This window comes from Mauremys mutica, chromosome 5 (assembly GCF_020497125.1).
Source record: "Mauremys mutica isolate MM-2020 ecotype Southern chromosome 5, ASM2049712v1, whole genome shotgun sequence".
NCBI lineage: Eukaryota > Metazoa > Chordata > Testudines > Geoemydidae > Mauremys > Mauremys mutica.
The window spans coordinates 91,012,950-91,035,914 of NC_059076.1; the positions used below are offsets into that span (position 1 = coordinate 91,012,950).

Consider the following 22,965-nt stretch of genomic DNA (forward strand, 5'->3'; position numbering starts at 1 on the left):
CCCTATGCCCCTTGTGAAGGTGGAGTTATTATGTCGGTGTAGTAGAGCACTTACATCGGCGCGAACCAGGCTGTAGCGTAGACGCTGACATAGTTAGGTTGACATAAGCTGCCTTATGTCAACCTAACTCCGTTGTGCAGACGAAGCCTAAGTGATGATGATTACTAAGGGCATGTCTACACTTACCAGTAGATCGGCACAGCTGCAATCAATGCAGCTAGTGTCGATTTAGTAGGTCTGGTGAAGACAGGCTAACTCGATGGGAGAGCACTCTCTCATTGATTTGTGTACTCCACTCTAAGGAAAGTCGACAGGAGTGAAGTGTAGCCACCGTGGTAAGTGGATCTAACTATGTCGACTTCAGTTACGTTATTCATGTAACTGAAGTTGCAAACGTTAGATTGATTTACTGTGGTAGTGTAGACCAGCCCTAATAGAGTGAAGTGGATGGTGAACTTGTGGCTAAGGTTTAGATTAGGGATTCAGGAGATCTGGGTCAGACTTTCTGTGTCACCTGGGCAAATCAGTTAGAGTGGGATCCAAGAAGGGACTGAGGTATTGTAAAGCTGAGTGCCACAGCACCTAACTTTTAAGTGCCTAAAAAAAATCACAGGAATAACACTATGATCCACAAAGCCTGAGTTCAGCACCTAGGCTTCCTATATAATGAATGGGAGGAGAGTAATGTGATCCAAAAAAAGCCAGCACGCTAGGTGGGGAGCCACCTAAGCTAGCCAGTGGAAGATGCCAAGGAGAGAAATGTGAGCTAAACTCTGCCCTAGATGCCTAAGTCCAGGCTGAAGGGAGGCACCTATCTTCTGCTTGTGATCCATGCATAGGAACCCACCACCAGGAATCAGGCGGTTTAGGCACCTAATGAGTTAGGCACCTGCCTCTCTCCACATAAAATGGCCAGAGGAGATGATGGTACCCATCTGATAACTTCTGTAGTTATAAGATAGGTAGTGGAACCATCTCCTCCTCTTCCTCTGGCTGAATTTTAAATGGGACCTGATCCAGTAGGTGTGCTCAGAGACCATCTAGAGATCAGGTCCCGCTCACAACTTAGGTGGCCATATACCTGTCTTCCTCTGGTTCATGGGCAGCAGAGTGCAATCCCCAGGGTCTTGAAATTAGGAACCTAGAAAACTTTTACAACGAAAAGTTAGGCACAGAGTGAGTTTAGGTGTCTACAAGGTTAGGTAGCCAAGTGGGAGTTTTGTGGCTTACAGTGGTGCCATGCATGGGAACTTAGGCACCTAACTCTGGAGTTTAGGCACCTAAATTGCCTCATTGCTCACACCCTTAATCGCTCTGTTTCTCAGTTTCGTCAACTGTAAAATGAGGATAATAACTGAGGGCTTGTCTACATTGCTCAGTTCAGACTTTGGGGGCTTGTCTACATTGCTCAGTTCAGACTTTGGGGGCTTGTCTACATTGCTCAGTTCAGACTTTGGGGGTGTGAATAGCAGTGCACCCCAAAGTGCTGCGCTGTAACTCCCCTGTGTGGATGCTGCAGATGTGAACTAAAAGGTTCCTAGTTCCCATTAATGTATTCCTAACAGCGCAGCACTTCGGTATGCATTGCTATCCACACCTCCATATTCCAAACTGCGGGCAGTGTAGGCATAGCCTTATTGACCTCACAAGGCTCAGTCCAGTCATGGATGTAAAGCCACCTCAGATCTTTGGATGGAAGGTGCTGTGTAAATACAAATTATTAATTATTTGTATTTAAATGAGTGCAACATATATTTTAGGATCATGGCATGTGAGATAGGTGAAAAGAGGATACCTCTTTTTTTTCTTTATAGAAGCCATTCATAAATGTGAAAAAAGCACTACAAGCCCAATGGGAGTACTTGTGTAAGTGCTCGCTAATGCAGAATTGCATAATTGGACCCTAAATATTTCATCATTTATAACTCAGATTTATGAATGGTACCTTCCTAACCTTGTCTACACATGATTTTACTAAAGGGGTCATTTTAAAACCAATGTAGTTCAACTGGTGCAACACTTACATCAATTTAAATCAGCCTTATATCCATTTAAGCATTGCTCTGATCTTCCAGATGCAAGCTAAAGCAATATAACTAGTACTAAAGAGAGATACTTGTGACCACACAGAGGTCTGCCCAATTTAACTTAACTCAGTTCATAACCAATTTAAATAAAACTAGTGCAACTGCTATGTGTAGACAAGCCCTAACTTTCAACAGGCGCATTTCAGACTATTTCACAGATTAATACCATTTTATTGATGTTCTTGTATTCTTAAACCTGCCTAACCTTGATTCCATTCTCCCCCCTCTCTTCTCCTCCCCTCCTCCCCCCCATACCCTGGAGATTTGAGGAAATGTTGTCTCATACAGTGCCTTTCCCAGAAGTGAAGGTCTTTCATAGGCTCTCAGACTCTAGGTAACCTACTTTATATTCTTCTTTCCTTTTCTGTGGCTTGTTGCAGAAGTAACTTAATTTCTCTCTTTTCTCTAAGTCAGACTGCCAAAGTACAATCCGCTTCCAATCCTTGCCATGCCAACCCTGTCATTTCCTTGTCCTGTAAAAGCTCAAAGGTGTACACAACAAAGAGAGGACAACTAATTATAGTGGCATTGCCTTGTCTGTTCAACAACAGGAAATGAGATTCCCTCTGGAAATGTAGTATAGGTCTGTCTTACCTGCATTAGTTGTGTCCTCAAGACTGAGTGGAAAAAATTACATCAGGGGCACCAGAACCCCTAAGGGACTCATGTTTTATGGGCCAGATCTGCATTTTAAACTTACAACCTCCTGCCATAGAAGAAGCATTCAAAAAATGCAGGTAAATTCAACTGAGCCTATAAGAGTTGGAATTAACTAAGATAAGAAGAGGTAATTGACTGAGCCACTAATGGATGAAAAGTGAAGCTTGAAGATATAGTGCAGCACCATTCTCTTGTTGACTAAAAGTGAATTAATGATCTGGAACAGTGTAGGGGTTTCCAGAAACAACACTGTAATAGCCAACTTACCAGTTAGCAGCTTGCTGAAAGAGATGTGTATTCTTCAGGCAGATCACCGTTCAGGTACCGCACTTTATATCTGTCTGACCACAGTGCTGAAACAACAGTTGGAACGTCAAAAAACAAGAATTAATGTAAAATATGAGGCTGATTTGGGATAAAATTAACCAATCTCAGTCTTTGATGATATGCAGACATTTTCAAAATTTCAGCGCTCTTTTACATGCTCATCGCTTTGCAACTGCTCAAAGTACTTGCGCATGTTCTGTATCATTTTAAGGCTCAGAATGTGTCTACCAAAAATGGGTATTTAAACGATCATCAGAAAATGTAAAAGGGACTAGATGGCTTAGGAAATTGTTATTGAGATACGTAGCCTTTCACGTTTAGTTATCACTTTATAGTGACTGTTTGGTAGCCACTATGAAATGTGTTTGGTGGTCTCTCTCCAATTCCTGATAGATGGGTGTCCACATTTCAGAAAGCACCACCCTGACAACTTTTAAAAAATAAATCTTGGCAATAAGGCCAAAGACTGAATGTAGATGGAAATGCAGGTGGGATCCTCACCTTCATCAGGTGCTCATTCCAGAATTGGGGCCTAACATACCCACTGTCCTGGATTTGAAGCTGGATCCAAATTTTGCTGCTCTGTAACTAAAAACTGTACACTATCTCCTACTGATAACAAGGAACATGCACGATACTCAGAAACTCAAACAATACTATCCTATACAGTAACATTTATTGGAACAATTTTTTCAGAGCTGTGCTCATTGTTTTATCATCAAGTAATTAAAGCAGCATTGACTGTGTTGACCTTTACTTTTTGACAGTTGCTATCAGGGAAATGCCCCTAAAGCCCACTGAACATGGCTCATGCTATGACTAACATTTCAAATATCTACAGGTTAGGACCTAGGAAAATAGTTGAAGGCAAGCATACAACAGATGAATCAGTCAGCTTGTAGTCAGCCTCTGGAGAAAAACAGTGGATTGCAAACATTGTGAGCAAGTGTGTTCTCTATCCCTGTGTGGATAGGAGGGAGGTTTGACTTTTTAATCCTTACTTGGCTGTTGGTAGTGCCCTAAATCTGAGCTATGCCAAAATTATGTAGACTTATAAATCAGCTATAGGCTCCCAAACAGCTGAACTTTATAAGCCCTTCCATGTCTGACTGGCCCCTGTATTGCTGCCACCCGTAGGAAATGTTTAGAAACTTTCCCTGGTAGAGACAGGGCTGTAGACATCCACCTCAGGGCTGGTGCTGGAGGAACACGAGCTTTGTTGAAAAACTGGAGATGGGACCCATCTGAAAACCTTAGCTTGGGAGTTTGCATTTCCTCTGCTGCCTTCTCTACCAGGCACACCAAAGTGAGGAGTCCTGGAGCCCAGGGTCTCGGGCCATGCCCATCTCAGGGCAAAGTGGGCTGTTTCATAAGGAAGGGGATTGTACACTACAGTTGCCAATTTTGGTGGGATGTATTCCTGGAGATTTCATTTTATGATATAATCTTTAATTAAAGATTAATCTGTAATTCCTGGAGAGGCAGGGGCAATCCTGGAGGGCTGGGGACCCTATGTAAAGCTTTCCAGCAGGGCCTGGGAGAGTATTCTCAATGGGGAGCTGCATCTCTCCACAACGTCTCCACATCCAGGCCCAGCTGGGGCACGAAGGGAGGCGCCTACGACCAGGGGACAAATTGAGGCACAAGGTAAATGATCAATCCTGCCCCCCCGAAAGAGACACCGGGCGGGGCGGCAGGGGGCGTGGCCTGCGGCTGCCCAGCCGCGGTACTGAAGTGTATGTGGGACAGAGCGGAGGGGAGGCTTTTTCAAACTCATCGCAGAGCCGCTGCGGCAAGGCAGGAGCGGAGGTTTGCGGACCTCCCCCGTCAGCAGCGCGCGGGGGCCCGGCAGCTCCCCGGGGAGCGGTGCGGGAGAGGGGGCGATGGCTGCGGGGCGCTGGCGGAGGGGGAGCGGCGGGGCTTGGCGTTGCCAGCCTGCTCCGTGAAGGGCTGCGAGAGCGGCGCTGGGGAGGTGCGCTGAGGTCCGCCCGTGCCGCCCTTCGCCCGGCCCTTGATGTGCCAGGAGCCGCCGGAGACCATGATTCTGACACGTAAGCTCTGTCCCTGCGCGCCTGCAGCGGTGGCCCGGCTGGCCCCTCTCTGCTGCCGGTGACTCGTGGTTAGCCTGTCTTAGAGCCACGGCGGGCGGGCGGGAGACCCCGATCCTGACCCCCTCCCTCTCGGGTACGGGAGCCTGTCCTTACTGCACTCGTTAGCTAGCTCCTCGGCTGGGGGCTTTCACAGCTGCCTCGGCACCGAAAGCCCGTAGCTTTTCATTGTGCCCCTCTAGAGAGAAAAAGCGAGCAGGTTTTAAGTTGCGATCGCTGCAATGTGTTGTCCTGCTGCTGTTTAATGCTCCTGGGGGGTGGGTGAAAATGACTTTCCTCCAGGCAGCGGGACTGGGCTGATGTGGGGTTGGGGGAGGGAGGGGAGGTTGCGTTAAAACACCTGGAAATTTCCCTTCTGCTGCAACAAGCCCGATCCGGCTTGAGAAGATCATCGATAGGCAAATGGGTTCCCTGCCTGGGTGTGATTAGATCAGTGTCTCTTGCTCTTGTTGTGCTAGAGGAAGGGGCGCCTAGCATAGTTGAAAGGGTGGGGAGGCTTGTCAGCGCAGACCTTTATCTTGGCACGTACACTAACAATTCGCAATTCCCCGGTGTCTCCACTCCCCTCCCCCCTTTGCATTTTGGTACCGTATTTCCTAACGATCTAAGATCCTGTGCATCCTTTCTGGCTTGCTTGAGATTCAAAATCAAGTTTCAGTCCACTACTGATGGCCTATTAATATTGTTGTTGGCTTTTACCTATCCAGGCTAGGTTCCCTCTTTCTCTCAGTTATCTACTGAGTTAGAAAGTTTGGGTTTGTTGTTGGTTTTTTTTAATAGCCATACTGGCAATATTTTCGAATCTCTTTCTAACTAGGAAAAGAGTGTTTGTTTTTAAAACGCAAAATGCGTTCAGGTGCTGGAAAGCCTCAACTAGCAGTTGACTTGGTTTGGAAATTTGGCTGTAAATGTTAACTTCTGTTGCTGGTGACATACCAGGGCAATAGCCAAGTTTTCAAAATGTAGGTTATTAAACTTATGAAAAATCTGGTGCTGGTTTGGACTAGCAAGACTGAGGGGCTTTTCTTGAAACATGTTTTTTATTAGATTGCTTAGAATTTGTGACTTTCAATTCCAAGTGAAAATGTCAGAGTTGTAATTCATAACTCATAAAGGAAAGGAGCTTGTTGTAACTGAACTGTGCCTGCGGTTTTTAAAGGGTGCTACAGTTGAAATAGTTAAACCAGTCTTAAAAGGGGAAAAAAGTGCCCAGGAGAAGGAAGCATATAGTTTCTTTTGAAGTTCTCAATAATTAGTCTGATGGCTTCAAGGAGCCAGATGACTCCCTCCTGTGCTGTGGTGCCCAAGCCCATGATGTCATGACTGGAGCCTTTGATCTCTTTCAAGGAACGCCCCCCCCAAGTAGTAAACAACCCCCTATATTTCTAGCACAAATAGAAAACAAATTCTTTTTGTTGTCAGGTTACATTTCAGTACTACCCTCCTCTTTTTTGCAAATAGTAACTATTCACCAAAGACTCACTTCTACCATAATTGTAAAGCTGCTGAACAATGTGTTTCCATTAAGCTAATGAACACGGTACTACAAGTTAAAGTGCATTTACGATTAGTGTGACAAATCTTTTTTAACTCTATTCTTGTAAAGAAAATAAGAAGTTTTACAGTGCCACCTACATTTATGGCACTACATAAATTATTATTAATATGCCAGAAGGTTTTGATTTCCACATCATATGGCAACAATTTTTAAAATGTGTGGGTCTGTGGGCTGAGGGAATGCATCTTTATCTTAGCCATCAATTACGGATGCATTTTTGACATGAGTAAGTGTGACCTATTTGAATTCTCTGGCCTGATCAAGAAATTCCCAGCAGCAAAGCAGTGAGATACCAAGTGTCAGGTTACATTTTTAATGCTGTTTTGTGGAGAACTAGAGGGAAGATAATAGCCAAACAGATTGCAGAACAGCCTCTGAATGTAAATCTATCAGCAGCTCGAAGTTTGACTAATTCAGCATCCATCTGGCCAGCAGGCTATTGCTGGTCCATAGCGTAGATAATTGGTATTAGGTTCCTCCATTAATTCAGCCAGTTTGGTTTGCCATGTTGCCTTTCAGGTTGCAGCAGATGGTAGCAGTATCCTTTAAGTCACTTGACCTGCATTTCCAATAAAAGGAAAAAACTCGATGACAGATTAAAGTATGGAGGAGTGGGATAGCCTGATGTTTAACAGATGGGCCCAGAGGTTATTTCAAGACTTGTCTGAGACATTGCTTAAGGTTAAGATTCCTATATTCAGTTTAGGTTCTGAAATACGTTATATGCAAAGAATATGTATCTATTATTTTATCAATGCTTGTGTGCTGACAGTTGATGATGAATCAAAACATTTTGAGATCCGCTGCATTCAATAACCTCTAGGAATCCCCAGACCTATATGACATGTAATAAAACAAGTTCTCTTTGCTCATTCTTCACCAATGGAATGTCTGAAAAATGCAGATATGTTACGTTGGTTTATGCACATAGAGAGTTCTAGTTCTTTTTGAGCAATACCAGCTGTCACTAAAATCATTTTCTAAGTAGTAGTTAAAAATACAGAAGGAGACCTTTTTTGTTTTGTTTAGATCTTAAATCTCAGTGACATACCCAGCAGTTTTAGAATGTACAGGGAAATATTTGAACAGTACATTGCATCGCAACAGAGAACAAGATCCGAGACTAGGTATGTTCTGTTCTTAGGCCCAGGGCCTTACAACCAGCAGAAGTTGAGTGCTTCTCTTCTGATAAACAGCACTGTAGCTGCCCCTACTGGACAATGGAATAATACTGATACTGACTATAGAAATCTAAAAGTACTTGCTTGCATACCATGCATACTGAGCCTCTTGAAAAAGGAAAAAGTGTGTACCACCAATGCTTCTGTATGCTAATCTGTAATGCTGTTAACCTACATATATAACATGTTTTTGATACCCAGTAAGGGCTTTCTAGGTTGCTGATCTTCTCCAATTGTACTTTGAGTTATAAGCAGGGAGGTTGAGGGAGAGTGATCATGCTTGTATTTTACTCTTCCTTTCAAGCAGATATTTTTCATGCTGCAAGTAGTTCTTAGCTTGCATATTTATGCATTTTGTAAATATTTAAAGGTGGGGTTTGTGCAATTTTTTTTTATTTTTATTTTTTCCTGCCCAAGAGTACCATGATGTAGTGAGTTTCTAGGGGACCCACCCTTTTTCCATTGAAGTCAGCTATTGACTTCAATGGGAACAGGATGGGGCCCTTGGTCTGTAAAAGGAGATGGAGGAAAAGAGCCCCTGTGTTGAACAGGATGGTCCAGTATTGTAAACAAGAGTTTCTCATGCTTAACTATCTTTCCTAGCAACAGGAAGAAGGAAATGAGGCTATGCAAAAGGACCCTGACAGGCTCCAGACAATACTAGCCCCACCCTAACATTCACACTATATGACCAGAAGACTTACAGAAATAAAAATAACTTCAGATGTTTCCCCTTCCTCCCTGTGCATATTGCAGAAATATAGCCAAATCAAATGATCTGCAGCTCACAAAGAGGACTGTTTTGTTGTCCAAGGACTGCATTGTGATATAAGGGTAATAATATAGCCCTAAACCAGGGGTTGGCAACCTGCAGCACGCGCGCTAGCCGATTTTTTTACTGGAATGCTGCTGCCAGCCAGGGTCCCGGCTGCCGGCCCCGCTCAGCCCGTTGCCAGCCTGGGTGAACAGAACCCCCGGCTGGCAGCAGGCCGAGTGGGGCCAGCGGGGGTTCTGGCCGCCAGCATCGCTCAGCCCACTGCCAATCTGGGGTTCTTGCCGCTGGCTCCTGCCAGCCGGGATCCCAGCCATCGGCCCCGCTCAGCCTGCTACCGGCCTAGGATACCAGCTGCTGGCCCCGCTCACTTCGCTGTTGGTCTGGGGTTCCACTGCATTAAACTGATAAGATCTGCGTTTTAATTTAATTTTAAATGAAGCTTCTTAAACATTTTAAAAACCTTGTTTACTTTACATACAACAATAGTTTATTTATATACTATAGACCTATAGAGAGAAACCTTGTAAAAATGTTAAAATGTATTACCAGCATGCGAAACTTTAAATTAGAGTGAATAAATGAAGACTCGGCACACCACTTCTGAAAGGTTGCCAGCCCCTGCCTTAAACGATAGTAGCATCTTGATTGGGCATTACAGTGGGTTTTCTCTACAGACTGCTCCTTACAACTGTCATTGACAGACTAAATTTTCCTTCATTCTTTAATTCTGACAATTTTTTTAAGCTGGGTAGCTCTCAAGCATATAGGTAAGAAATTTGACAAAATCAGCCGGGCATTTCTGGAATTATTTCTTTGACTTGTTAAAGTGAAGATAAGCTTCGTCATAGTTGAGATGAACTGCAGAATTTATAAGCTCTCGATCCAAGAAGCGACCATGAATTTCAAACCAGCTAATCCCAGTAACGTTAGCAATTCCAGGCATATTTCTGACTTATCCCTGTGCTTTAGCAGGCTAAGGTAGACTGTAAATAATTCTGTGTGGTTCAAGATGTCAAGATGGTCTTGTTTATTTTTTACTCCAAGGCTGATGAATATAGAGGAATGTGAAGGCTGTTGCTTTTCCAACAGAGACTGACTGAATTAGTGGAGTGGGTTATGTTATTTAGGCCAAAGATCTGACCACAACTTTTAACTTGTTCTTTCACCCTCCAGTGAATACCATGTCTCCAATAAAATTGCTTCTGAGTCTGGAATAAGCTGCTATGATATATCTTTAGTCTTTTTGCTGTTTGAGGAAAATCACAACCGGTGTTTCATCACTGATGAGATGCATGAATGGGGCACAGGACTTGAGCTTTGAAGTCTTGGTTCTTTTCCTGGTTCTGCTTGTTGTGGACCTCATGCTGGCCCACCTTACTCTGCAAATAGCCCCAATGAAATCAGTGGGACTACTTGTGAAATAAGGTACTGCTTGACACGAGTATAAAAGTAGTTGAGTCAGGTCCCATGAGCCAACTTACTTAAGTTCTCTGTCTCAGTTTCCCTATCTTAAAATTGGAGATAGTAATACACATCTCTTAAGAAGCACTTTAACATCTGTGGATGAGTAGAGCTGTGTAAATACTAAGCATTATTATTTGTTATGAAGGATTTTCTTTCAAATAGTATCCGAGCTCCAACAGAGGTGTATGTGTTTCTCTTGAGAACAATTGTCATGGGTCACATGGGATTATGACATTTTGTCCCAGAAATAAACATTTCACCCTAGCCCACTTATGATCAAGGGATTATCAAAAGCACCCAAGGGATTTAAGTGGACTATTTTTCCATTGACTTTTCTGAGATTTGTTCACCTAAATAGCTTTGGTGCTTTTGAAAATCTCCCTCCAAATCCTCTTCCTTGCATACAGCTGAAGACCACACACAGAGGAGGTACGCTAAGTGCTGCAGTAGGGGGACTGCACTGGTGAGTATCTGAGTGTCTGTTGCAGGGGCAGTTTGGCAGTTTGACTGTGTGCTTGATTGTTTGATTGCTTGTTTGACCAGTTTGATTTGGGAGTGCTTTCTTCCAGCTGGGCCTGACTGTTATAAAAAGGCAGTCAGCTGCGAACCATGGGTCTCATGGGTGACTTTAATCACCCCGATATCTGCTGGGAGAGCAATACAGCAGTGCACAGGCAATCCAGGAAGTTTCTGGAAAGTGTAGGGGACAATTTCCTGGTGCAAGTGCTGGAGGAACCAACTAGGGGAACAGCTCTTCTTGACCTGCTGCTCACAAACGGGGAAGAAATAGTAGAGGAAGCAATAGTGGATGGGAACCTGGGAGGCAGTGACCATGAGATGGTCAAGTTCAGGATCCTGACACAAGGAAGAAAGGAGAGCAGTAGAACAGAGACCCTGGACTTCAGAAAAGCAGACTTCGACTCCCTCAGGGAACTGATGGGCAAGGTCCCCTGGGAGAATAACATGACGGGGAAAGGAGTCAAGGAAAGCTGGCTGTATTTTAAAGAAATCTTATTGAAGTTGCAGGAACAAACCATCCTGATGTGTAGGAAAAAAAGTAAATATGGCAGGTGACCAGCTTGGCTTAACAGTGAAATCCTTGCTCGTCTTAAACACAAAAAAACAGCTTATGAGAAGTGGAAGATTGGACAAATAACCAGGGAGGAGTATAAAAGTATTGCTCAGGCATGCAGGAGTGAAATTAGGAAGGCCAAATCATGCTTGGAGTTGCAGCTAGCTGGAGATGTTAGGAGTAACAAGAAGGGTTTCTTCAGATATGTTAGCAACAAGAAGAAAGTCAAGGAAAGTGTGGGCCCCTTGCTGAATGAGGGAGGGAACCTAGTGACAGAGGATGTGGAGGAAGCTAGTGTACTCAATGCTTTTTTTGCCTCTGTCTTCACAGACAAGGTCAGCTCCCAGACAGCTGCACTCTGCAGCACGGTATGGGGAGGAGGTGACCAGCTCTCTGTGGGAAAAGAAGTAGTTCGGGACTATTTAGAAAAGCTGGACGAGCACAAGTCCATGGGGCCGGATGCGCTGCATCCAAGGGTGCTAAGGGAGTTGGCCGATGAGATTGCAGAGCCATTGGCCATTATCTTTGAAAAATCATGGCGATCGGGGAAGGTCCTGGATGACTGGAAAAAGGCTAATGTAGTGCCCATCTTTAAAAAAGGGAAGAAGGAAGATCCAGGGAACTACAGGCCAGTCAGTCTCACCTCAGTCCCTGGAAAAATCATGGAACAGGTCCTCAAGGAATCAATTCTGAACCACTTAAAGGAGGGGAAAGTGATCAGGAACAGTCAGCATGGATTCACCAAGGGCAAGTCATGCCTGACTAACCTAATTGCCTTCTATGATGAGATAACCGGCTCTGTGGATGAGGGGAAAGCAGTGGATGTGCTATTTCTGGACTTTAGCAAAGCTTTTGATACAGTCTCCCACAGTATTCTTGCCAGCAAGTTAAAGAAGTATGGGCTGGATGAATGGACGGTAAGGTGGATAGAAAACTGGCTAGATGGTCGGGCTTAACGGGTAGTGATCAATGGTTCCATGTCTAGTTGGCAGCCGGTATCAAGTGGGGTGCCCCAAGGCTCGGTGCTGGGGCCGGTTTTATTCAATATCTTCATTAACGATCTGGAGGATGGTGTGGACTGCACCCTTAGCAAGTTTGCAGATGACACTAAACTGGGAGGAGTGGTTGATACGCTGGAGGGTAGGGATAGGATACAGAGGGACCTAGACAAATTAGGGGATTGGGCCAAAAGAAATATGATGAGGTTCAACAAGGACAAGTGCAGAGTCCTGCACTTAGGACGGAAGAATCCCATGCACTGCTTCAGACTAGGGACCGAATGGCTGGGCAGCAGTTCTGCAGAAAAGGACCTAGGGGTTACAGTGGACGAAAAGCTGAATATGAGTCAACAGTGTGCCCTTGTTGCCAAGAAGGCTAATGGCATTTTGGGTTGTATAAGTAGGGGCATTTCCAGCAGATCGAGGGATGTGATCATTCCCCTCTATTCAGCACTGGTGAGGCCTCATCTGGAGTACAGTGTCCGGTTTTGGGCCCCACGCTACAAGAAGGATGTGGATAAATTGGAGAGAGTCCAGCGGAGGGCAACAAAAATGATTAGGGGGCTGGAACACATGACTTATGAGGAGAGGCTGAGGGAACTGGGATTGTTTAGCCTGCAGAAGAGAAGAATGAGGGGGGATTTGATAGCTGCTTTCAACTACCCGAAAGGGGGTTCCAAAGAGGATGGATCTAGACTGTTCTCAGTGGTAGAAGATGACAGAACAAGGAGTAATGGTCTCAAGTTGCAGAGGGGGAGGTTTAGGTTGGATATTAGGAAAAACTTTTTCACTAGTAGGGTGGTGAAGAACTGGAATGGGTTACCTAGGAAGGTGGTGGAATCTTCTTCCTTAGAGGTTTTTAAGGTCAGGCTTGACAAAGCCCTGGCTGGGATGATTTAGTTGGGTTTGGTCCTGCTTTGAGCAGGGGGTTGGACTAGATGACCTCCTGAGGTCCCTTCCAACCCTGAGATTCTATGATTCTATGAACTACTGCAGCTTCAGGGTTACAGAAACCTCTGCGAATGTATGTCCATGCTATGTGAGGAAACGGCCAGTGTCTCAGATGCTGTGGCTGTACCTCACCCCAAGCTCCCCATACACACTAAGAAATAAAGAGCCTGTGTAACACACCACTGTTCTGTCCCATCTAGTGGCACTAAGATAGATAGAGAGAGAGAATGAATGAATGAATCTGCTCTACAGCCTTAGCTAAGAGCCAGTTGACTTTTTAGCTCATGCGGTAGAGGCTCATGCACTAAGCTCCTAGAAGTCCCAGGTTCAATCCAGCCCGCCTGCCAGTGACTGGGGTCTGTCAGTGTTACAAGTGGGAGGCTTGTTCAGGATTTCAGCTGGGAAGTCTCTGAAGCTCAGGATGTGCTTCCTCAGCTAGGTTAAGTATGTAACTCTCACACCTTCTGGGTGTGGTGTCCTGTCCCATCTAGTGGCACCGAGACCACTTAGAGAGCGAGTTAGCTAAGGCTGTAGAGTAGACTCATTTAAGAGCAAGTTGGCTTTTAGCTCATGTGGTTGAGACTCATGCTTTAAGCTTCAGAAGCCCCAGGTTCAATCCCACCCACTAACGACCAGGGTCTGTCAGTGTTACACCTGCACTGGATGAAGTTCTCTTCTTCAGATGTGCCAAAGTCTCCCTGTCCCCCTGCACCAGATCAATGTCTCCACTGCATTTAGGTCCTTCTGTAGTTCTTACTTGATACAAGGTTTGGCCTTTAGTTCAGTAATATTAAGCAAGGTATTTTTCAAGTGGACTTTATTTGGCTCCATTGAAACCCGTTGTTATAACTCTCTCCATAACATATTTGAAGTTTCTATTTCCTAAATACTTGCTCCAAGAAAAGCCAACTTGTCACCTGGCATGTTAAAAGTGCAATTATGGAAGTTACCTTATCTCAGCCTTGCAGTGGCTTTTGTGAGCAAGGCTGTCTTCCAGGAACTGCTCCTGAGTTTATTAGCCATGACTAAAGGCTTTTATCCACAATAAAAATCTGTACTTTTATCTTTGACTTGTATAGTAGGAATTTGTTTTTAGTCTTCTGATTAAACAGTGGAGCCCACTCTGATATCTGTTAAAGGAATGGCCTCTTAAAAGAGCAATTTTCATGGGATGCAATCAAAACTATATAACTTCATTATAAATATATATATTAAAGGAATGTCTCTTGAAGGAAGAGACATTTTGGGTAATGGGAGTGGTTGCACCAAACACTAATTTAAAATACTGAAGCCCTAACGTATGTATGGTTTAGGGCCCAGACCTTTCAAGGGTCCTGGATTTCACAGTATGCACCATGTTCTGGGTGAATCAGCCTCCTTGTGTTGCAGCACCACCAAGCCAGAAGAGTTACTGTCCAAATAGCCTTTGTTTTAAGGAGTGGTCACCCAGCTGGGAGCCATAATTTCAAAGCTCATCTCTTCCATTGACAGGTGTTTATATTTCTTCAAAACACTTACTGTTGAGCATTTCTGTCAGAAGTGAGAATAGAGACCAGGTCCCTAATATAGTAGAACTAAGTATTGTCCACTCAGCTATGCTGCTTTTCAGAATGAATGTGGCAAAAATGTGTGCTTGGCTGGCCTACCCCAAGCATTGCTCTAACCACTAGCTCACAAACTTCTTCTAGACAAAGAAATGGAATCCTGATATCCATGGTCTCACAAATAGTTGTATAAGCCATTGGCAAAGCGTGTGTTGTTCCCTGCTAGGGGCTAGTCCCCATTGAGAATAACAGTGTAACCAAAATGGAAGAGGTCTCTGTTGTAGATATGAAGGGCCTGGCTTCAAATTCTGCTGATCATGTGGTGGGGGGGAGTAGTATGTGACTACATAGTTAAAGATTGTGTGATAATGTATGACTAGTATTATGAATTTATATTGTACTGGCACCTACAGGCCCAGTCTGGGGATTGAGGCCCCACTGTGCTAGTCCCTTTACACTCATATAATAGCCTCTATATTGGCAAGGCTGAAGACAGGTGGAATGAGACCTGACTAGCTAGAGAGCAGATACTTCTCTTCTGAGTCACCATTGTGACAGTTGAAATCAGCTGGGGGCTGCTTTCAGTGGTCTCTAGATTTGAAGTCTTGAGCTCTGACGCAGGCATTCTCAGTGGAGGCTCTATGGCTGTGGGACTTGTTCGCTCTTGCTTTCCTGAGTTTAGAGCCTGAGTTTGCTTGCTGACCTTTTGCTTGCAGTACAAGTTCTTGGTTTAATCTTGGCCTAGACTATGCAGGTTTATGGATCTTGTAGGTTGGGATGTTTGGGGGGCAGGTCTGTTGATGGACTTGCAGTGTATGTCCAGATGCCATAGTAAGCAGGCATTTTTGTGGGTGGAGAACAGGGATGAGGTTTTCTACTCCCTCCATCCATTTGTTCTTCTCCACTTTTACTCCAAGTTCCTTTGAGAAGGATTGGATGTTTCTCACTCTGGAACCTGCCAGCATGGCTCCTTTGGCTGGCCAAGAACAAGAGGCGACTGTCTGGTTTTCCTCCTTAATAATTCTTTGCACGCCATCATCCTATGCCAGTGGTAGGCAACCTGCGGCCTATGGGCCACATGCAGCCCTCAAGACGGTGTTTACATTGACCATCTGCAGGCATGGCCGCCCGCAGTTCCCAGTGGCTGCAGTTCACTGTTCCCGGCCAATGGGAGCTGCAGGAAGCAGCGCAGGCTGGCCGCTGCTTCCCACAGCTCCCATTGGCCAGGAACAGCGAACCTCGCCCACTGGGAGCTCTGGGCGGTTGTGCCTGCGGACGGTCAATGTAAACACTGTCTCGCAGCCTGCCAGCGGATTGCCCACGACTGCCCTATACTATCGTTTGATCAATAATCAGGCCAGATAAAAATTGAAGTGTCCATATTTTTTTCCATACCTCACACGGATTCTCACTGGATAGCCCTTCCTTAAAATCTCAGGGAGGGGAGAACCTCTTTAGCACATGAACACAATAGTTCATTGTAAAGGAAACATACAGATTATAATAGTCCATTCTAAATAAACTTGTTAAATACATTTTGGTTTTGGTTATTTACAACGTTGGAGTGTACATCAGATTACACCGTATTTTAACTTGTTTTCATGCCCTCTTTGTGTGAAGGGAGGGATGTACACTGTTAATGTGGCCAACATGCAATAAACATATGTGAATCACTGATGTTCCTGGTGTACAACTATGCTTTATGGTGAGTTGTGGTGTGTGTTGACAGTGTCTCAAGGAGGATAAAATGGGCTTTTCTGATTTCTTCACTGCTAATAAATCTGTGTTGAATTAAGGATTAGGCAGAGGAGACATATTCATGCTTGCAGGCTTTGTGCATAATCTTTATAAAGAGAAACAATATGTACAGGTGAGTGGCCTGTAACCTTCAGTGAGTAGTGCCAAAATACCAGCAGTGATGATATTTCTCCCCTCTCACCCCACACTCTACTTTCAAATTTGTCAATGGGGCAAACTGATGTGTAGTTGGTTTACTTTTAATAGGTTGGAAAGAAAGTGATCGTTTTTGGCAATGCCAGGTTTTATTATTTTTATCCACATTTAGGAAGATCACATAAACCACTAAGAGCTCGATTGTTCCCAGTCATGGTCAGAATCTGTGGGGAAGGAGATGGAGATAGACCATAAGGAGATAACTTACTTTTATCCTCTTGCACTTCTGAAAACAAGGATTGCTCTAGACTAGCACCTGATCCAAAGCCCTTTGAAGTGATGGAAAGACTGATTTCAGTGGGCTTTGGATCAGGTCTTTAATGAAACTGAAAATTTTACATTAAAATCAGTTTCCTTTTCTTTGCTAATCCATGTCCCCTTTTTTAAACAGAGAGAGAGATACTGGCCTGAAAAACTTTTGAAATAATTTTATATACCAAGGACTTTGGAAAAGAGAATTTTGATCATGAATCAGAGTTTGATGCATGAGGTCAATGTTATATTTTATGTGTTGTTTGCTATTATCAATATGCAATAAAACTATTATATGATTTAGCTTGGTATAATTTGTAGGAAAAAATAAATGGAGCTAAGAAACAGAGATGGGTTAATGAATTTGGAAACTAATGTTAAAATTTGGCTGTTGTCATTATGCAAGTAAGTAAACTTTAAAGCACCAGCTATAGAAATGAGCTGCTCACTCTAACTCTGAATAAGTAGTGGGGGCTGGTATCTTTATAAAAAGTTCTGTTTAAAAACTGTACTCAGGCTTTCAGAGAAAACATCAATATAGGATCCCAAAGGAGGATCCTAAAAATCTGGTTCCTTTCATTCTTCTCTCTTCTCCCTCTATTACCACAATGAATTCCACACATTTTCTGTTGCTTCTCCGAATGTGGTGTGATTTATACATAACATGAACAGCATAGTTAGAGCCTTGCTACAGGGTTCCAAATATCTCCATAACTTGAAAATCCCCTCCAGTGCTTGACACACAGCCAGTCAATAACACAGGAAGAGTGTTTTTCAGTTGTCATCAGCTCATCGAGGAATATTTGAGTGGGTTTTTTTTCTCCTCCTTCTAGGGCTTTTATTATTAGAAAGCAGCATGTTTGTTCAAAAACCCCAGGCATTGCTAATCTGAGGAAGGGAAAGGAGGTGGTGCCACACATCATCCCTTTCAAAGACCTTACACATTTTTTTTCAAAAGTGTTTGGCAAGAAATATAGTGAAAATCAAAAAAATCTGTGCAGGCATCTTTATTAGTTTGACTTGACTATTGAAGTATGCAGAGTTAAATGGAGATTGACACACCCCCCAGCTGAATGTAGATCAAAATAGGTTGAAGCAAAGTGAAATTTGAGGGTATATTAAAATAGTCATTTTGCAAAATTTCTTGTGTGTTTTTGAAGATGCAGAAAAGGGAGGAAACTGCAGGAAAGGCTGTATTTTTAGCTTTTCTTCAGACCCTGCAAATTAAACACAAGGACCAAATTCATCCAATGTCAATGGCATTAACCAGGGATGAATTTGGCCCATGATGTTTTAAAAAGTTATCAGTAGTGCACACCTACAATAAAAGGGACACAGTATAATTAAGTTTAACTCTATTGTCCTATCACTGTTATAATAAGAATTGATTAACGCTATTAAAATCAACCTTTGAGCAAGAACCTTTGTCGGGCTTTTCAGAATTATTTTTTGTTTGAATGTTCATTGAAATTTTTAACAAATTTCAACATTATATAAAGATAATTATAACAAAATACTGATTTTTTTTTCATTTGTATACATTTTGGGTTTTATTTTTTTATTTTTATTTTTTTTAACTGTTGACACTTGCCAAAAACCAATGTTGCTTTCTTGGAACGTGTGCAGCACTGAACTAATAATTCCTCTTCTGCGTTCGTACTAAGGACTGTTTAGTTTTGAGAATTTTATGAGATTATGAAAGAGAATTTGTGGGTGTGGTGATCCTGGCCTGAAAGGTAATTTTAGAATGGAAACCTCCAATAGTGTTAGAATGGTCTGATCAAACCTGATGTTGGATCCATGATGTAACTTCATAAGATTTGGCAGGAATGTAATTCAAATACCCAGAAAAATGTTTGCTTTCCAAATTGCACTGGGGTTGTCATTTTGCATCCTAAGAGGGACAGGCATTAACATGGGACATCTTCTGCCAGGTTATGAGACTCTGCAAAGTAACAGTTCAGAACTTCTTGAATAGTTCAAGACACTGGTTTGGTACTGACCAGAAACTTTCCAAAACTGTGCCAAAAATTAAAATGCTAACAATTTTAATGGGAGAACTGCGGGGAATCCCTCTGTACTGCATCCATGCAATATTAAATCCAGTACCTTAGAGAATTCTGTGTATTGAAGTAATTGTGACATCAGTTCTAGTATCTGACATCACTAGGAGTCATGGGGGAGTCAATTTTGGTTAATGTACATCCTTGCATAGGTCTCTTATGGTAGCTAGTCCATGAAGATTATTTTGCTAACTATTTTGCAAAAAATATTTTTTGGGGCAGGAAAGTGAGTCCTTAATCCATGAGCAGACTAATAGTTCTAATTTTGAAAAAGTAAATGGATTTTTTCCCCACAGCTTCCCCAAGTATTTATGTGCTAGAGTTGTTCCAGACTCTGATCTCAACAGCAAAGCCAAGCTTTTGGTGAGATCTGCTGATATTAAACAGCGGTGATTCTGTTCTACTTCATAGCAACTCTGTAAAACCAGCCACCTTGATGCAGCCAAAAGGAGTGATAAGCAGAGCTTCACTGATGTTTAGAGGACCCAATAAGACCATAGGGGTGTCTGAGTTCAGGTCAGGGGAAACCATCTGCTTGGAATAAGTGCTTACATTCTATTTGGTGCTTACAGGGAGCTGATTTATGTCTTTCTGCAGGTGTATGAGGTTTTCACCTTGTTGCATGGGGCTGCAAAAGTACCAGTGTGTAAACCTTTGCTCAAAGTTCATGGATTCATGGGAATTATAAAAACCTGAAAACCATTTGGGAGTTTTGGTAGATCAAAACACTTTTTCTTTCCTGTGTTCAAATAGATGGTAACTGAGAATTTTCCTGTTAAAAAGAAATCAACTTCTACATCAGGATATATACAGTTTTGGTTTTGGTTTTTATAATCTGGTACCCACGAAGCAAAGTCTGTAGACCTCTTGAGCATTCCATTTTGAAAACACAGTGTCAAATGATATGAGAATTAAGGGATTTTGCCCTGATGCTTTAGTATTGCAAACTCTCATCTTCAGGAATCAAGACATTGTGAAGTTAAATAAAATGAAGGGAGGGTTAAGAATTCCTGTTTGTATTTACTGCTTTTGGAGGAGAATTGGGTCATCTTAGCACCCCAGGAAATGTGTAAATATGGCTTAATGATTCCCAGCCCCACACGAAAGGAACTCCTAACCTTAATTTAAATTTATAGGTCTGCTCTCTGAAACAGACTAACAAATAAAACTGTTTCCAATAAAAATTTCCTGTTTCCTCCTTAACACATTTGCCTGCTGTTTGCTGATAGAAAGGCCAAGAATAAAGACTTCATTGTGTTTCCTTTGTATTTTTAGTTTCTAAAATAATTTTGTGTGTATAGGGAAATTAAAAAAATGTTTTTCACACCACAAGCTTTCCATTGCTTGAAGAGAAGTAGCACAGGGCAGATTCTGTCTGAAGGGCCACATGTAAGTTCACATATTTCTTGCCATGGGAAAATACTGAATAAAATAATGGTTTTTATTGACATGAGCATTTGACTCTCTTGCTAGTGGCAGACTTCTTACTTTAAAAAGGAACTGGCACATCCTTGCGACATGGGCAGTACAGGAGCTGCACTTGTCTGTCAGACTGTGAACCAGTGGTGGGCAACCTGCAGGCTGCATGCGGCCCATCAGGGTAATTGATTGTGGGTCAGGAGACATTTTGCTGATGTTGACTGTCTGCAGGCATGGCCCCCCACAGCTCACCGTTCCTGGCCAATTGGAGCTGCAGGAATCGGCGGGCCACAGGTTGCCCACCACTGCTGTAAACCAATTTCCAACTAGCTTTAGTATATATTTAATAATCATGGGAAAACTATTAAAGGCAATTAAAGCAGATTGAAAATTAGGTTACAAGCTAGGGCTTTTATACACAAGTGTCACTAAAGCAGATTGGCAGATGGTTTCAAATCATTTGTGTAAGTTCCCTCCCTCCCCATGTCCCCACTGATGTCCCTTTTCTAATTAAGATAGCCCTCACCAACAATATGCTCAGAAGTCCATTTATAACCAGGGCTCTGGCCTGCAACCTGGATTTTCTGGGCTCAGGTAGAGATGTGGAAGCAGGGCCACAGTGTCCCTCTGCCTCTAGCAGCTGCCTCCAGACAGTGGCTGCCATCAGCATCATCCCAGTGGCCATTCCCCTCAGGTCCTTCCTTTGCTTTTGTCTCTGTGCCCCAGCACCCAGACAGGCACTGACGCAGCCATCCACACTTCCCTGACAAGCACTCACCTGGACTCACCTTTCAGCTCCACCTGGGTATGAGGCCAGGGCAGCTGGGGATGCCTAGAGCCTGAGGGGTGATCATTCTGACTGGGAGGAGAAACTGTTCGGGGCAGGGTGGGCCTGGACTTTAGTTGTCCTCAGCCCATGAGAAAATACCCTGGCTGTTCCACACAGATTTTTAACTAAAACCTTTTATTTTCCCACAAGGCTCCCACTTCATTTGTGGCAGGAATGGCTGCTCTCCATCTATTTAGTCATTATTCTGTAAGACAATGAGCTTTGCAACGCAGTGAAACTGATCTGTTATCAGCAGTTTAATAAACTGTTTATTCAGCACAAACTATATGCTGGATTCTCATGCTGTGCAATATCCCTGTAAAGCCTGGTATTTAAATCTCTTTGAATAGAAGTTCATGTTATATATTACTTGTCATCCTCTAGCTGATAGAGCCTAGCTATGCTCAGGCGGGGACAGATGCCTCCTAAGCCACCTTTCTATTCCTCTGATCCTGGGCCAACTGTAATGAAAGAGTCCCAGACGTTACTTAGAGCATTCTAAGGGCAGATCTAAATTATGCCAGCTGGAGCTGCCCTATAGGAACCACTCCGTCAGCCAAGGATCTGCTGGAATGCTGTTCACTCAGCTTCACCGCCTACATGCTCCTCCCTGACCTGCTCTTTGCAGAATGGTAGGAGTAAGTGGCATAGAGCCAGCTACTCCACTACCTCAGAGGAATCCCTGGTTTCCTTTTTAGGGCAGCTTTCCAGCTGATTTGCAGTGCAAAACAGTTGGAACAGGGGCCAAGGAACTGGTCCATAGTTTCCCAGAATGCTTTGAGATAGCACAGTGTCTGTGGGTTAAATGAATGCTGCCATTAAACATTTGGTGGTATCTCACATCCATCAGAGACTATTGTAATCTGTTTGATTTAGAGGCACTCAGGTGCTTTATAACAGTTCTCCTGTTGTTGTGGGAAAACCAAAAATAACCAGAGGCCAGATGTTGAAAGGTATTTAGGTGTTGCTGCCCTCAGTACTGCAACGCCTACCCGATTTAAGAGTCTAAATTTAATTTTCAAGGGTGATTTAGGCACTGAGGAGCCAGAATTCCATTGACAGGAATTGACAGAATAGGATTTAGCTTTCTTAGTGCCTAAATACCTTTTGAAAAATGAGATTTAGGCTCCCAAATCAGTTAGAAGTTGCAATGCTGAGATCTTCAGTGCCTAAATATCTTAAAAAATCTGAATCCTAGGCTCTTAACTTCCATTGATCCTTTATAAATTCCACTAGGTGCCTATCTACATCTGTGGGCACCTAAATACCTTTAAAATTCAGGCAAAACTTCCATCGAATCCAATGAATACTGCAGGATCTAACCTATAAAAATAAGAAATATTGCAACCACTGGGTTTTTGAAGTATTTTCAAGAATTTATTTAAGATTAATAATTTAATGTCATTGCATCTGAACCCCTTTTCTCTGAGGCCATTAATATTTTGTTGTTGCCTTTCATGCCCTTAGCAAGACCAGAGTCTTGAAATAACTTTGGGAGGGATTTCTCTCAGCATCCTTTCACATACCATGGGACTCTGCCTAAATTAAAATCCAGCTCTGAGTAAAGCCCCAAGTTTCTTATGCTTGGAAATGAAGTTTTTTTTCCTTTTCTTTTTGAATAGCTGGGTGGATGTGGCTGTACGTGCTTGTTCTCATGTGCTCCCTTAGTCCGAAGATGAAACAAACACAAGTTGCACAAATACTTGCCTGTCTTTGTTAGTGAG

General features: G+C 43.2%; 1 protein-coding gene across 2 annotated transcripts in view; it reads left to right on the forward strand.

Moving 5' to 3' along the window:
* Positions 1-22,965, forward strand: part of DLC1 (DLC1 Rho GTPase activating protein) — a 374,569-nt gene that overhangs the window by 313,766 nt on the left and 37,838 nt on the right. Inside the window, exon 1 of one of the 2 annotated variants that reach the window (XM_045018649.1) lies at positions 4,872-5,125. The exons of the other annotated variant lie outside the window; for it this stretch is intronic. Coding sequence (XP_044874584.1) covers positions 5,089-5,125 — 37 coding nt within the window. The 5' untranslated portion in view covers positions 4,872-5,088. Of the gene's footprint in view, positions 1-4,871; positions 5,126-22,965 lie in introns of those variants that run through there. 2 annotated transcript variants of the gene reach the window in all.